Source organism: Mauremys mutica, chromosome 4, assembly GCF_020497125.1.
Source record: "Mauremys mutica isolate MM-2020 ecotype Southern chromosome 4, ASM2049712v1, whole genome shotgun sequence".
In the NCBI taxonomy this organism is placed as follows: Eukaryota; Metazoa; Chordata; order Testudines; family Geoemydidae; genus Mauremys; species Mauremys mutica.
In genome coordinates this window covers 107521891-107536562 of record NC_059075.1, presented here as the reverse complement: position 1 = coordinate 107536562, position 14672 = coordinate 107521891, and the positions used below count along the sequence as shown (strand labels likewise).

The 14672-nt window shown below is 45.5% G+C and overlaps 1 protein-coding gene across 1 annotated transcript in view; it reads left to right on the top strand.

The window, feature by feature from the left end:
• CD81 (CD81 molecule) overlaps window positions 1–14369 on the top strand; it is a 70805-nt gene extending 56436 nt beyond the window's left edge. Inside the window, exons 4-8 of the mRNA XM_045014138.1 lie at window positions 2496–2570; window positions 7908–8024; window positions 8958–9059; window positions 9766–9864; window positions 11312–14369. Of these exons, the coding sequence (XP_044870073.1) occupies window positions 2496–2570; window positions 7908–8024; window positions 8958–9059; window positions 9766–9864; window positions 11312–11374 (456 nt within the window). The 3' untranslated portion in view covers window positions 11375–14369. The remainder of the gene's footprint in view (window positions 1–2495; window positions 2571–7907; window positions 8025–8957; window positions 9060–9765; window positions 9865–11311) is intronic.
• Window positions 14370–14672: the final 303 nt, after the last annotated feature.

Sequence of the window (14672 nt, the reverse complement as noted above, 5' to 3'; positions counted from 1 at the left end):
TATATAAGGAAATGACTATTTGAATGGAGATTCAAGAAGAGAATAACAAAGAGAAGGTGTTGGTACTAAATGCGCACACCATATGCATTGTGAGCTTTGCTTCTAGAGATGCTGGATAGCTTCTTGGACGGCAAGAAATAAAGCACTCCTTGTTTTGCAGTCATGTGACCTTCAAAAGATTTCAGGGGCTCCTGTTAATGGAAGGGCAAGCTTTCTAGCTGGACCCTAGGAATGTGGCTTTTGCTATAAGGGAAAATGTAGTAAGGATCTCGGTTGTGGAAAAGGATAAGGAATAGACTGTGTGAATTCCATGTTACTGGGGAGCACTTTAAGTCAAGGCACTGAGCCTTGATAGCATGTGCCTGAATGGAGCTTTTTTGCTCATGTTTTCAGTATGAGGAGTTTAAATCCTGCTCCTGCTTGCACTAGGCTCTGTGTGAAATCTGGTCTGGGTTCTGTGTGGGAGGAAGCTCCTGTGGAAGTACCAAGTGCCTGGTCAGGAATCTGGAGGGGGTGTCTCAGAACATTACCTTTATATAGGAAGAGTTTCATAACTGACTTGCAAAAATGATTAAAAGTGCAGCTTTCCAAAGACATGTAAATAAACACCTTTTTCTCACCAGAGGATACCAACTGCAAGAGTGAAACCTAGTGTCCAGTCTGGGAATTACAGCAGCCTTGCCCTAACTGTTTGTTAAGTTACAATTGAAACCGCAGTCACTGGCTACAAATGCCTAAAGTTTTCTCTGGTAAAGAGTGCCACTTCTACTTCATGTAATCCCTTTCGTTTTATATGTTGGAGTCTAGGCTCTGACCTTTCAGATCAGAGGCCACAAAAACCGAATAATTTTGTTACAAGTACAGTTTAAAAACTCCTTTTTCCTGACTGCCTAGGATCATTGCGCATGTGTGTGAGTGAGTGAAACTTGGAAAGAAATCCCAATTGCCAATAATATGGTGCTCCCTTTTATGATGTCTTCTTTCATCTGCACATCCACCTCTTCCCTTTCAGCTTTCAAGAAGTTGGCTGCCAGACAACTAGGACATCAGCCTTTCCCAGCAGAGAGTTGGTCTAGGGAATGGTGTAGCAGGACTGGCTGTGGGAAGTGCTCAGAGGACTCTCCACCCTATGCTATCCCCACAGGAATGGAGTAGGAACACTTAACTTGGACCAGTGTGATTTAGCTTCTCTTTCTTCTTTCATTAGTCTCCCAAAGCCAGAATAGAAAATTAACCCTCAAGTCCTCCTGGGAACCCAAAGTTCTGTCCCTCGCGGTGGTGGAACAGGAGTTCCCAGGGAGACGTTATGCTCAAAAGGGTTAATACTATCTTTGGATGCATAAACAGAGGAATCTTGAGTCGGAGTAGGTGGGTTTTTATGTCTGTGTTTGGCACTGGTGCAACCACTGCTGGAATATTGTGTCCAGTTCTGTTGTCAACAGTTGAAGAAGGGTGTTGCTAAATTGGAGAGAGTTCAGAGAAGAGCCACAAGAATGATTAGAAAACCTGCCTTATAGATTGAGCTCCTGGAGCCTATCACTATTTATCTTAACAAAGAGCAGGTTAAAGGGGACTTGATTACCATCTCTAAATACCTGCATGGGAAACAAATCTTTGATAATGGGCTCTTCAGTCAGATACAGAAAGGTACACCATGATTCAATGGCTGGAACTTGAAGTGAGACAAAATTCAGACTGGAAATAAGGCATACATTTACCAAGGGTCAGGGTGGATTCTCCACCATGGGCTATTTTTAAATCAAGGCTTGACGTCTCTCTAAAAGACGTGTTCTAGGAATTATTTTGGGGAAGTTCTACGGGCTGTGTTGTGCTGGTCAGACTAGATGATCACAGTGGGTCCCTTCTGGCATTGGAATCTATTAATCTTGTAGAGGGAGATTCTGGCTTGGCAGGAGTGGAGTATTCGGGTTAAGTGCTAATAGGGTGAGGCTGTGAGAACCATGTGTGTTCATATTTATGCAAAAAACTGCAGTAGCTTTGCAGGGCTGCAGCTGCCAAGAGAACCCTCCATAAATCACAGCCTGATGCACTGCTGCTCCTCAGCGGCTGGTACATGCTGTTATCCCCACACTGGCAAAGCTAGAATGGCTTGTGTCAAAGCAGGAAGCTCGCACAGCGTGCCCTGTAAGCCCAGGAAGATCCTTTTTTCCATAGAGCCCCCCTTTTCTCTTGTTCTGATTGATGGACAGGTCTGTAATAATCTCTCCCCAACCCAGACTAGCCTGAATTGTTCCCAGAGTGGAATTGCTCAAGGGTCTCTCTCGGTACCATGCATGTAGAATGTTTTTGCCACAGAATCCTTGAGCCATTGAAGCCATGTTGCTATCACCATCAGTTGAACCATATTTTTTCCCTGGTGGGACAATTCTGCCCTATTCTTCATCCAGTGGAACTGTGAGCTGCCCTCTCCAAAGCCCCTTTCTCTGCCCTGTAGTCAAGCCTCTTAATGTCCCTCTCCTACTCTGTCTTCACAGTTCTTCACTTGCCTGGTGATCCTGTTTGCTTGTGAAGTGGCAGCTGGAATCTGGGGATTCGTCAATAAAGACCTGGTAAGAAAAATATCCCTGAAACCTTTGTTCCTGTGCGATCATGCGGTTGTGCAAGAGTCTGCTATGGTTCTGTCCCAGCTGGTGGAAAGATGGTCTTGTGCTTGAGGCATCAGACTGAGACTCAGGGGATGTTGGTTCAGTTCCTGGTTCTGCCTTCACCTGCTTTGAGCAGGGGGTTGGACTAGATGACCTCCTGAGGTCCCTTCCAACCCTGAGATTCTATGACAAGCAGGACCAAGTACTGATTTTGCCCCAGATCCCTAAGCGGCCCCCTCAAGGATTGAACTCACAACCTGGGTTTAGCAGGCCAATGCTCAAACCACTGAGCTATCCCTCTCCCCTTGGGGGGGGTAAGTCACTCAACCTTTCTGTGCCTCACTCCCCCCACCCCAATGTACAGTGCCTAGAAAAATGGGGCCCTAATCTCAGCCTGGTTCTCTAGGTGCTACTGCAATACAAATAACACTAGTGGACCCTTGCATAGAGTTCTGGAGTGTAATGTGGGTGTGCATAGATACATGCTTGGGGGAGAGGGGAGGGAAATAGAGCAAACCTGGCTGCATAGCACGAAGGGAATCTCTGGATTCTCACAGCACCAAACCCCACTGGGTACTCTTGCTCAGGGACCAGGTTACATTGTAAGAAGGGATCTCTTGCAAATTACTGTTCCTCGAAAGTGCAGTGTACATGCTGTGAATTTTCATCATGCCAGGAGCAGATTGCTACTGCCTTAGATTCCATGCATGCACAAGATGCAGAGACCGTATACAGGCCAGACACTGTGTACTGGTCACTCACGCGTGAGGTGGGAATGATGGACCTACTCCCTGCCAAGCCTATGTGGACTTTTCAACCTGAAATCTCAGTATTCAACCTTTGGAGCCTCAGGATGAGTATATGTGTTCTGAGGAGCCTGAAATGAAGGACATGACCTGAGTACCAGAGGGATAGTCGTGTTAGTCTGGATCTGTAAAAAGCGACAGAGTCCTGTGGCACCTTATAGACTAACAGACATATTGGAGCATAAGCTCTTTTGGATGAATACCCACTTTGTCAAATGCACGTGACCTGAGTAAACTCCCTCCTTTCGCCTCCCCACAGAAGTACCACTTCCCTTTCTGCTCTCTTCCCCCGCCCCTCCTTGCAGACACACACAGCAGCTGCCTTGTGCTGATACCCACCTACCAGGCACCAATTCACTTCTCTACATAATGTCACCTGGGTCTCCATGTTGATTCCTCCGTCTTCAGCCCTGCACTGCAATATGCCCTGTCTTCTGGACTGAGATATGCTGGAGGGAAGATGTCTCATCAGGGACCAGTGTTCCCTAAAGAGGGGTGGTAGGATTGGGCTGGCTGCACCTTTTGAGTCCGGACCTGCCCCCACCTTTCTTCTGGCACAGCACTCCTCAGAAACTGGTATAACATGCATGCATGCTCCAAGGATCGACTGCCTCTGCATGAGAACTTTGGCAATCCTGCAGTGAGGCGGGAATTGTACATTAATATTCTGGTCACTTCACCATTGGTGGGTTCAAGAAGAGAAGGGATTTACTGTGCTTGGAGAAACAGTCAGCATTGGGTGGGGTTGGGGTGAGAGTTGGAAAATCAATTGCTTTATTAAGAAATTTAATTAAACTACACAAGCAGGTGGTTGTCAGTTCCATTTCAGATCCATTTGAGACCTCACTCACGCAGCTGTGGATGGAAAGATTCAACCAGTGATTCATAGGAGAGAAGCATTACTTCGTTAGAAAAAAACTCTGTGGCTAAGGATATGAACCCTTTCAGGATGGTTGTGGGCTATGTAAATGTTACTTTGTCTGGGTATTGTTGGTGAGAGGCCAAGAGGTGACAAAAAGAATAAAATCCAGTTAGGAATTTGCTATTAATTTTTATGTGGAAGATGCTCCGATACCAAGGGGATGGGCGGCAGTATAAAACCCTAAAAGAAGGCAAGGATTTGCCAACCTGATGAGAGCAGCGGTGTCTGCAAATTGTGATGTAATTTAGTATTTGAATATGAATGGGGATAATTCAGGTTCTTGCTTGATCACACTTTTTGTGTCTGCTTTCCCTGCGCTCAGGGGTGTAGTGGCTGAGGATCTTGACTAATAATGCTGACAGTCTGTTTCTCCCCTCCTCCCCTTCCTCCCATCCACCGGTCTGATGCACCTCCTAACTAACATGGGGGGAGCTGGGGCTGGTGGGGGCGTTCTGATCAAAGGAGAGGCTACTCTCTGTAAACCTCTCTGCTGAATGGCTCTGACTAAAGGTCACTTGCATTAACGGGTGCCAGTGGCATTGGAGCACTGAACCATGTTCAGCGAGAGGAAATGTTATTAGCAGCATTTGACCACTAGTCAAGTCCAGACGGTGCTGAATAAATGGAATTGCTGCATTTTGTCTCATCTTACAGCCCTTAATGACATCACCCTGGGGAAGATCTGGTAATAAAACTGGCATCCCACGCCTACTTCATTATGACATCAGAGACACTCCTTGATTTCTGATTTGGCTTAGCTTGCCATGGGGGGAGGGGGGACGTTAATTTTCCCCTGACTCTACTAGTGAATGACTTGGCCTGATGATGTCACACTCAAATCTAATACATTGGGCAGAAGGGAGGGGGCAAAAGGGCAACTAATAAAATCAAATCTGGGGTTTCTGTGATTTGGCCACCCCTTTCAGCACTGAGAGGGCTGGGCTGCTGCAGATTTAGTTTAAGAACTCTGTCCCCTCTTGTTTCTGCTGTCTAACCTTTTCCCTCTGCTCTTCCTGTTCAGGAAAAACTGCTTTTCTTGCAAGGGGGGATATTTTGTTTAAAGTGAGTTTTGGCACTTGTGAAAGGCGCCAGGCTAACCTCTCTGGATCCTGAGGTCTTCTGTTAATGTACAGTGCAGGCAACAGCTGTGCAAGCTTCCCCATGTACCTCTGGCACTGCATAGCATTGCTTTGTGCTTTTGACTGCTGCCACGTTCTTCCTCAGAGATGGCTGCATTTTAGTGGGCAAATGGGTGATTTATACAATATGGTGGAAGTTTTTTAAAGCCCCATAGCAAAGTTGGGCACCTAGTGCCTATTAGCTATAATATCCATAGCCCTTAGGCAGCTTTGAAAACATCAGTCTGTGTATAGAGCAGTGGCGGATTAGCCACTGGGCCAACGGAGCGCATGCCCAAGGGCCCCAGCCAACTGGGGTGGCCCCGGAAAAATGGGTACGCCCCGACCCAGTCCGCCTGCCCAGTGTTTTTGCTGGGGAGCGGGGAAAGCCCCCATGTCCCGACCCCGCTTCCTGGTAGGATCACTGGGTGGGGAGGGCGTGGACTGCAGATGAAAGAGGTGGGGAGGGGCCCCCCCAATTGCTCTGGGCCAGGGACCCACAAAACTGTAATCCACCTCTGGTATAGAGAGAGCATTTGTAGAATACTTGGCTATCATTGGCTGAAAGGCAGTGTGTAATAAATGCTTATACTTTTTGCCCTTCAAGCATTCAGTAGCTTGAAGTACTTTGAGCTCTGTGAGGCTGAGGGGAAGTGGTCCCTACCACTTACCTCTATAAACAAACATAGTCAGCCTAAACAAGACTGCTTGCTTTCTCTTCAGAGACCAAATGTAACTGCCCACAGTTAAGCTACCACACAGTTCTTCTAAACAAGCATATTTTATTCTTAAGGTAAAAGCATTGCAGCAAAAATATTAAAAGCAATAGAAGTACCTGCATGCATGCTAATAAGCTTACCAGAGATCACCCCCTCCAAGGTGGTCTCTGGCAGGACTAATCCTTTAAAACACCTCCCCTGCTTTGTGGTTTCAAGTTCATCACACTCTTTGCTCAGAATGAGAGCACTCATGAAAGTGTCCATCCTTTTATATGGTTTGGAGGTCTTTGAACTGGAGTATTCAGGAGCAGGTATTCAGACAATAGGTATCTCTACTCAAGGGGTAGCTTCAAAAGAATGGATTCAGAGCGGGTCATTTGCATTTCTCTCACCCCCGAGTATTTCCTAGGAAATCCACTTTACATATATTGTCCTAGAAAGTCCTTTGAAGTTCCTAATATCTCCTAGAGATTGCATTAATCCTGTCTTCCTGCTAAAAGTAATTCTTCCACTCTACTCTGTGCTGATTAGGCCTCAACTGGAGTATTGTGTCCAGTTCTGGGTGCCACATTTCAGGAAGGATGTGGACAAATTGGAGAGAGTCTAGAGAAGAGTGACAAAAATGGTTAAAGGTCTAGAAAACATGACCTATGAAGGAAGATTGAAAAAATTGGGTTTGTTTAGTCTGGAAAAGAGAAGACACAGAGGACATAACAGTTTTCAAGTACATAAAAGGTTGTTACAAGGAAGACAGAGGAAAAATTGTTTTTCTTAACCTCTGAGGATAGGATGAGAAGCAGTGGGCTTAAATTGCAACTAGGGAGGTTTTGGTTGGACATTAAAAAAAACTTGCTAACCATCAGAGTGGTGAAGCACTGGAATAAATTGCCTAGGGAAGTTGTGGAATCCCCATCATTGGAGATGTTTAAGAGCAGGTTAGACAAACACCTGTTGGGGATGGTCTAGATCAGGGGTAGGCAACCTATGGCATGCGTGCCAAAGGCGGCACACGAGCTGATTTTCAGTGACACTCACGCTGCCCGGGTCCTGGCCACCGGTCCGGGGGGCTCTGCATTTTAATTTAATTTTAAATGAAGCTTCTTCAACATTTTAAAAACCTTATTTACTTTACATACAACAATAGCTTAGTTATATATTATAGACTTATAGAAAGAGACCTTCTTGTCAGTAGCTACCAGTGTGGTGCGCTGCTCTTCTTCGATGATGATAACAGTCAGCTGCGTGCGTATCTTACTACACTTCTAAAAATGTTAAAATGTATTACTGGCATGTGAAACCTTAAATCAGAGTGAATAAATGAAGACTCGGCACAGCACTTCTGAAAGGTTGCCAACCCCTGGTCTAGATGATAGTCCTGCCATGAGTGCAGGGGACTGGAGTGCAGGGGACTCTTGAGGTCCCTTCCAGTCCTATGATTCTAAAGAAGTTCCATACGATCCCCCACATTTTTAATATAATGAACTCCAAGTGTATTTGAATTAAGTTTGTTAGCTCAGTAAGGTTTATCCAGGATATTATAGGATATTGCCATAATTGTCACAAATACAGCCCAGCTCTTCTTACTCATCTGGGAATGACACTGACAGTGACGTGCGATTAGCTGGGCTGCCTGGCATCTGTACCACTTTGTCGCTGCCTTGCACGGCAGTTGGAAGGATCTGTTTAGATTTATTGTCTGTGGCTTTAAGAGGGATTTTCTTGCTCTCCTTCTTTAGGTTGCCAAAGACGTGAAGCAGTTCTATGACCAAGCATTGCAACAAGCGTTGCAACAAGACCTGTCAGATTCTGATGCGACTAATGCGAAAACTGTGGTGAAGACCTTCCATGAAACGGTAAGGTGCCTGGATATCTATGGGGGGCTCTCCATAGGGCATAAAATAATCTACCCAGTCGCGGTACTACCTCCAAATAAAAGGTCCCCAGGTATCCCCAGGAGATACGCACCTTGGAGTAATCTGACCAACCCATGTATGATGAGCCCTCCTTCAGTTTGTAGGACTACAGAAGTGGTCAGGAATAAGCATTGTTGTGCATAAACTGCTCCTCCTGCAAAGGACGAGGCAGTGAGATTGAACAGCTGGTGCCTTGGACTCAGTGTAGCAAAGGCATTAACATGATCAGGAGCTGGTATCAAGGCTTTCTCAGCACAGGGTCTTTGCTGTGAAGATCCGAGTTAGCTCAAGCCTAGCTATTATCAGAGCTTGGTGCAAAAACCACCTATTTTCAGAAGGCTTGTCAGGTAACAGGAATGAGGAGCTGAAGGAATGGTGACAGGGAGATGCCAGGTCTGAGTATTTAAACCAAGGGATGGCAAGAACAGGGCCCATTGGAGACTAAATTACATCCTGATCTTAATATTTTGCCCTGGATGCTTAGGCATGTTGTATAGCTACCTGAGATAGATAGGCTGATGCATGTGCCCACATAGTATTCTGTCTAAGATGGAGCCCATTAAGTCAGGTCCGAGTTTAAATAAAAGCCCTTTTGTTTACCCTGAAACTATCCCATGCCTCCATTAAATAGAATCCAATGGAAGAGGAGCTCAGCTCAGATTAATTCGTCCAGCATTTCCTCTGGCCCTAGCTAGACCTTCTGGGATCTCCAGGGGCCAGGAATACACATCTGGTAGGATTATCCTATCCAGCCGCTGCACTACATAGAAATCAGAACTTGAATTTGGAGGTTTACTACTCTCCATACGAGCCAAGCTGATAGCTGTGACCTGGAAATGCAGCCTGCTAACCCTGTGTTCTCTCCACATATAGCTGGATTGCTGCGGTGCAAACACCATGATGGCCATAAGTGCCTCGTTCATCAAAAATGATCTCTGTCCAAAGGAAAAAACCTTGCTGGAAACAATTACCCAGGTAGGAATGGCTGCTGTTTCTACCGTACAGTGTTGGGCGAGGGAGCAAGTCCATGGAGCCCTACTACAATCTTGACACACCCTGGAAACTCGCCCTTGCCCTGGTAGGGAAACAGTTGCTCAGTCCCAATTCTTGAATTGGGGTTGACTTCCCCATCGCCCTCCCATCAAGAAGGGGAAGAAAGCAATGCATCAGAATTAAACATCCTATCTTCTGTCTTAATATCCACTCAGGAGCCAGTCCTCTCTGCTAGCTGGCAGAGGTGTGGGGCTGGGGGGGAGAGTAAGTGGGGATAGCAAAGGAGTAAGGATAAGAAACTCATCTCCTTATCATTGACAGCCCCACTGGAAATGGATGGGCTATTCAGCACCAAACAAATCCTCCACAGGAAGTCAGTCCAGGGCATGGTGCTACTTTTGCATGCTATGGTTAGTGGCTAGGGGTGGCTCCAGCTTGGCTGTTACTCAAAAATGCAGGAAATAAGGTGCTGGAAGCTACCAATGGGGTGAAATTTTCATTCCTACTGAAATCAATTGGATTTTTACCATTGATTTAATTGGGCCCAGGAAATTACACATGAAGTTGCATGGGAAGGGGGAGGGATAGTAGAAATATTGAACTCCACTTCTTTCTGTACAAGTGTGCCTTGGTGCACAGCTAGAGAGAGAGAGACCAAGCTGTCTGACATGCGTTCTCCTCTGCTTAGGGTCAACTGCCCCAGGATTGTCATAAGAAAATTGATGAGCTGTTCTCGGAGAAGTTGTACCTGATTGGTATTGCAGCCATCGTGGTGGCTGTGATCATGGTAAGTTTGAATATTGGTGCAGCACATGAGGGTTTGTGGTTTAAACTCTCTGATTTTCATCTGGATTTTTAAAGTGAAACTATAAATCTAGTGCTCATGAAAGCATGTGGCTAGCACTGACTCATTAACACGGCATGGGCTGTGTTACTCCATGTAGCTGTACTGATCTGAAACTCCTACTGGGGTCCCCCCCCCCCCACAAAACTGACCTCTCCTGCCCTGTTTGTCAAGAAAGCCCTTCCCCAGCCTCCCCAGCTGTACCAGTGCACCGCAATCCTGACAGATCCCACCTGTGCCGAGGTGAGTATTGGCTCTATGACCCAGACGGAGACTCACTAGAGCGTAGGATGGGAGCCGCCAGACTCATAGAATTGTAACCAGAGCCATATTTAGTGGCAAGTCTCTGGAGTGTAAAGGCAAAATAACTTTATCTGCTGCCCCACCTCATCTCCTTTGAAAACCATTTTAATTCCATCCTTCCCATGATGCACTCTGCTTCCCACCTCAGTGTAGGTAGACTAGAGAGCTAGCCAGGAGCACAGCGCCCCTTGTCCATTCCAATTCTCATTCCCATCAGTGCTCTCTCTTCGGTTGCCCCCTGTCCTGCAATCAAGACACTGAATACCATAGTAACTGTCTCCAGGCTGGGTGCTCTACTCTGAGTTCTAACTCGTGAGGTCCACAGCAGAACAAGCGGTGGTTATGAATTGTGCCAGGTGCCCCTTTTAGAAACCTAAGGCAATGTTTTTACTCAAAATACAACTAACCTGTAGTGCTCTCTACTGCAGGATATTACTGAGATGTACAGCATTTTAAATTTTACAAGGGGATTAGACACAAATTTTTAAAAACCACTCTAGTTGAGATGAAGTTACAAGAGCTCTCTGTCCTGTTCTTCAAGGTGCAAGCGGATCTCCCAGCTGGAGGAGGCAATTGTATTTCCCCCTACATTTCAGAACTTCTTCAGTTAGTTCATATGAGATTTCTACTCCTTCCTCCAAAGCATCCATTGGCTAGTTTCAGAGGCAATATACCAGGACTAGATGGGCTATTGTCCTGTTCTTGCATTGTAAATCATGAGCTGGATTCTCAACAATGTCCAGGCTCTGCTAAGACACAGTGGAGGTAGAGTGACCTCGGGAAACAGCCAGTTGCAATGCCCCGATCTTGTTGTACCCAGCACTGGAGGAAGTTAGAGCAGCTGAGAGCCAAACTGGGTTGCAGTCAGTGGAGAATAGGTATAGCATGTTATGCCCAGGACATGACCCACACTTTCTCTTGTGCCAGAAGTGGAGGAAGGATGATGGAGTCCTGGATTAGCACAGCAGACCAGGGAATCAAACTCTGTGTCCTTAAGCTCTGGCCAGGAGAAGATAATGGATGGGGATGTCTTAGGTCATTAGGGCTTACAAATAAGAATTTCACTGGTAGCTTTGTCTCCTTACAGATCTTCGAAATGATCCTGAGCATGATACTGTGCTGTGGCATAAGGAATAGCACCGTGTATTGAGAAGTGGAGAGTTGGGGGGGGAAGGTTGGAGATGACCGTGCAAAAGGGACCCCAAGTGCCACCAAGTGACCAGGAGACATTTCAACAAAAGACAAAGAAAACTATGTATATAAATACTTCCAATATTACCATACAGTACTTAGCATTGTTACTTTAAACTACTTTTTTTTTTTAAACAAGTAAAACTTTCCCATGACCTTGTGGCTGAGTTAGTTACACATCAGTTTTGTGTGGTAGGGAAAGCTACTGTACCAGCGATTCTGACACACCCCCCCCCTTTTTTTTGTCCTCCCCATTATTTCAGTGATGATGTTTATGGTGCAGAAACACAGAGGTACAGAGCAGCAGGCTACAGCCTCTTGTGAGGACAGTGAACACCTTTGCCTTGGTTTTAAGTTTATAACTGGAAACTGAAGCAGGGTTTTTTGTCTTCCTCTCTTTTCCCCGTGGTCCTGACTCCATGGCATTCCCTAGCTGCTCATAGGAAAGTTTGACTTGGAGTGCAAAGCCTGGTAGAAATTAGAAGCGGGGGAACACAGTCCTTCAAGCTGAGATGCAGCCCAGGGGGCCTGTTCCAATCAGACACATTTATGTTGCAAAATAAACATGAGAGTTGAATAGTTACAATTTTAAATTCTAACTTTTGCTTTTTTTCCCCTGGGGTTTGTAACTCATTTAAAAACAAAACAACAAATGGACCCATTCATTTTGGCCTGAAGCTGTCTCACAGGTTCATAGCCTGGGAGTGAATTCTTACCCCGTTTTCCCCCCCAAATTCTTCAAATGACTGAAAAATAAGCCTGCTTTATGTTCCTGGACACTACTTTCCAGTCATGTAACATGGGGACTGGAGGGGCTGGATTTCCAGTCTGGTTTTGTTAGTTCCTAATTTGAACTGATACTTCTGTATAAAGGATATATTAAAAGGGGGAGGGTAGGTAAGCGCTGAGATCCGGAACACTCAAAATCCTCTACAAAACAAATGTAGGATGACTTTGGGGGTGGTTTTTTTCATGTTATTTCAAACTAATTTTGTCTTTGCATCATAGTTCTCGTTGATACAGTTTTGTTTGCTCATGGCATATTGTCATATATGCTGTAATTATGCCAAAAATTCCATAACCTGTTAAACATTGTTTTTTAAAAGCCTTTCATTTAAAACCTACATTAAGAGTTGGAAACCAACTCACTCAAGCTGGGAAATTCAGGATTTAAGAAGGCACAGTTTGAACATACTTTTTTTGTGTAGGTTAAAATCCAAGCTAGATGTTACCAACTAAATGTGTGTGGCTTTAACTGTATGCCACTCCATTGGACTAACAGAATCGCTGTTGCCCTGTACATAAGAGGATAGTGTGCGCCTCAAATCCTACGTAATAAAAGTGTGTGTGTCTCTCTCTCTCTCTAAAAGATGCTCTATATGTATAGATAGATATATTTTAAACAAAGCTATTTCACTTTTCCCTACCCCTTGTGGGTACTTGAGTTGGGGACTCCAGCATCTTGCAGCTGTTGGCTGAGCAGAAGCAGGAAGTTTTTATTCTCAACCCAGTTAAGATTTGAGGTTCCTCTTGCTTTCTCCCTGTGCCCCTTTAAGGGATGTTTCTATTTCCCTGAAGTGTTACTTTTGAAAGTTACAAAAGAATGAGTGTTCCAAATCAGGTTTGGGGTGAGGGGGATCCTGTGTTCTTTCTAGGCTCTGCGCACCCCTTCACCACTGTGTGTTAGGTACCACAGCCATTGCTACACACTGAATGAGGGATTCCCACAAGTGGGCAAATTGATCAATCCAGAGGCTTATTTTTTCTCCTTGTTTCCCTTTCTTGCCTGTTTAAGCACATAAGGGCTCTAAAAAAACAAAAAAAAGTGACCTAAGGAAGAGGTGTATCAACACAGCCTAGATTGATTGGGGGTTGGGCAGGAAGTAATTTAACCGTAGAAGCAGCCTTAAAGTAACATTGCCTTGAATGTCCATTTTGCATGCATTGGAAAGAAGAACAGATGGTGCCTCCTCCACTGTATATTTTTTAGGGTCACCTGCTCTGATATGTGGCTATATGTAAAATGTGATGCATCAGCTGAGCATGTGTGTTTACATATATGTGCATCAGGGTTGTTAGCATACAGAATGGATGTGTAACTCGCCACTTCTTTGTCAACTGTTGATAAATATGTATAAATATGCCATTAAGCATTTCAGTTTTGTTTTTTCCTATACCGTATATTTGATATTGTTCAGTATTCAGTTGATATTGTGTCAGTAGCTGGAGCTCTGTTTGAAGATTTGCTGGGTCTCCAAAGAAGCAAGTGCAGGTCAGGCACATTCTTAGATGTAGCTTTAAGGTACTAGACTTGCCCTTTGCATTAGCAAGTGGAAGAAGTGACTATTGAGAAGCATGCTGGGCTGAAGCCTGATAAGTGTGGGAGGAAAACATGGAAGCAAAGTCTTTGGTCAAAAAGTGCCCTGAGATTGCTGGAATTTACCATCCAACCCCAAACTACATAACAGAAAGTAACTATTCACTTCGAACTCTGGTGATGCCCTGGTAGCTGTCAGCTACCAATGCAGCCTCCCGCCCTGGAGAAAAAGCCTGCATGGAAGAGATGCTGATGGAACTCGGAGCTCTGAAGGCTGGGGAAATGGTTTTTGAGTGTGGCCGCAGTGATTTGGGATTAGGTTAGAGGGAATAGAGTCCTGAGGACACAGAGGGGTCAGACTGGAGGTCACGGAAGGAAGCTGGGTTTCACTGGGTGGAATTAATGCCCTGTCCATTTCTCTTCAGGGTTATTACAGGAGTATTCCCATGTCCCATTGCTTGTTTGTCAGCCTGCCACGCCAGGGGAGGGAGAGAAGGAGCTGCCATGCATAAGAATGGACTGAGGAGTTGAGGAACAGCTAAGTAAAACAACTGCTTTGGTCATCTCTGTCCTAAACTCCTGAGAAGGGGAGGCCTAAGCAGAATGGAGGCGGTGTGTGTGAAAATCTGAGAGCAGACTCCCCCCCACGTTATTCCTGAGAACTGCTCAATATTCAAAAGGGACATTGCCCTGTATCTGAATAACCAGTTCTAAAGCTAGATGAGGAGGAAGAGAAGCAGAATGCAGGACTCATGTTCCTTCCAAGAGACTATCCTGCCTATGTATGTGTACACACATGCAAGCCTGCAGACCCAGGGCCTGATCCTGGAGACCCCTTGCAGACAGGATTGGTGTCCACTGCATAGGGCTCTGCAGGATCAGGGCTGTGGGCTATAAATACACACAAACGCTTCCTCTGAACAGAAGTCTCTTCCCAGAG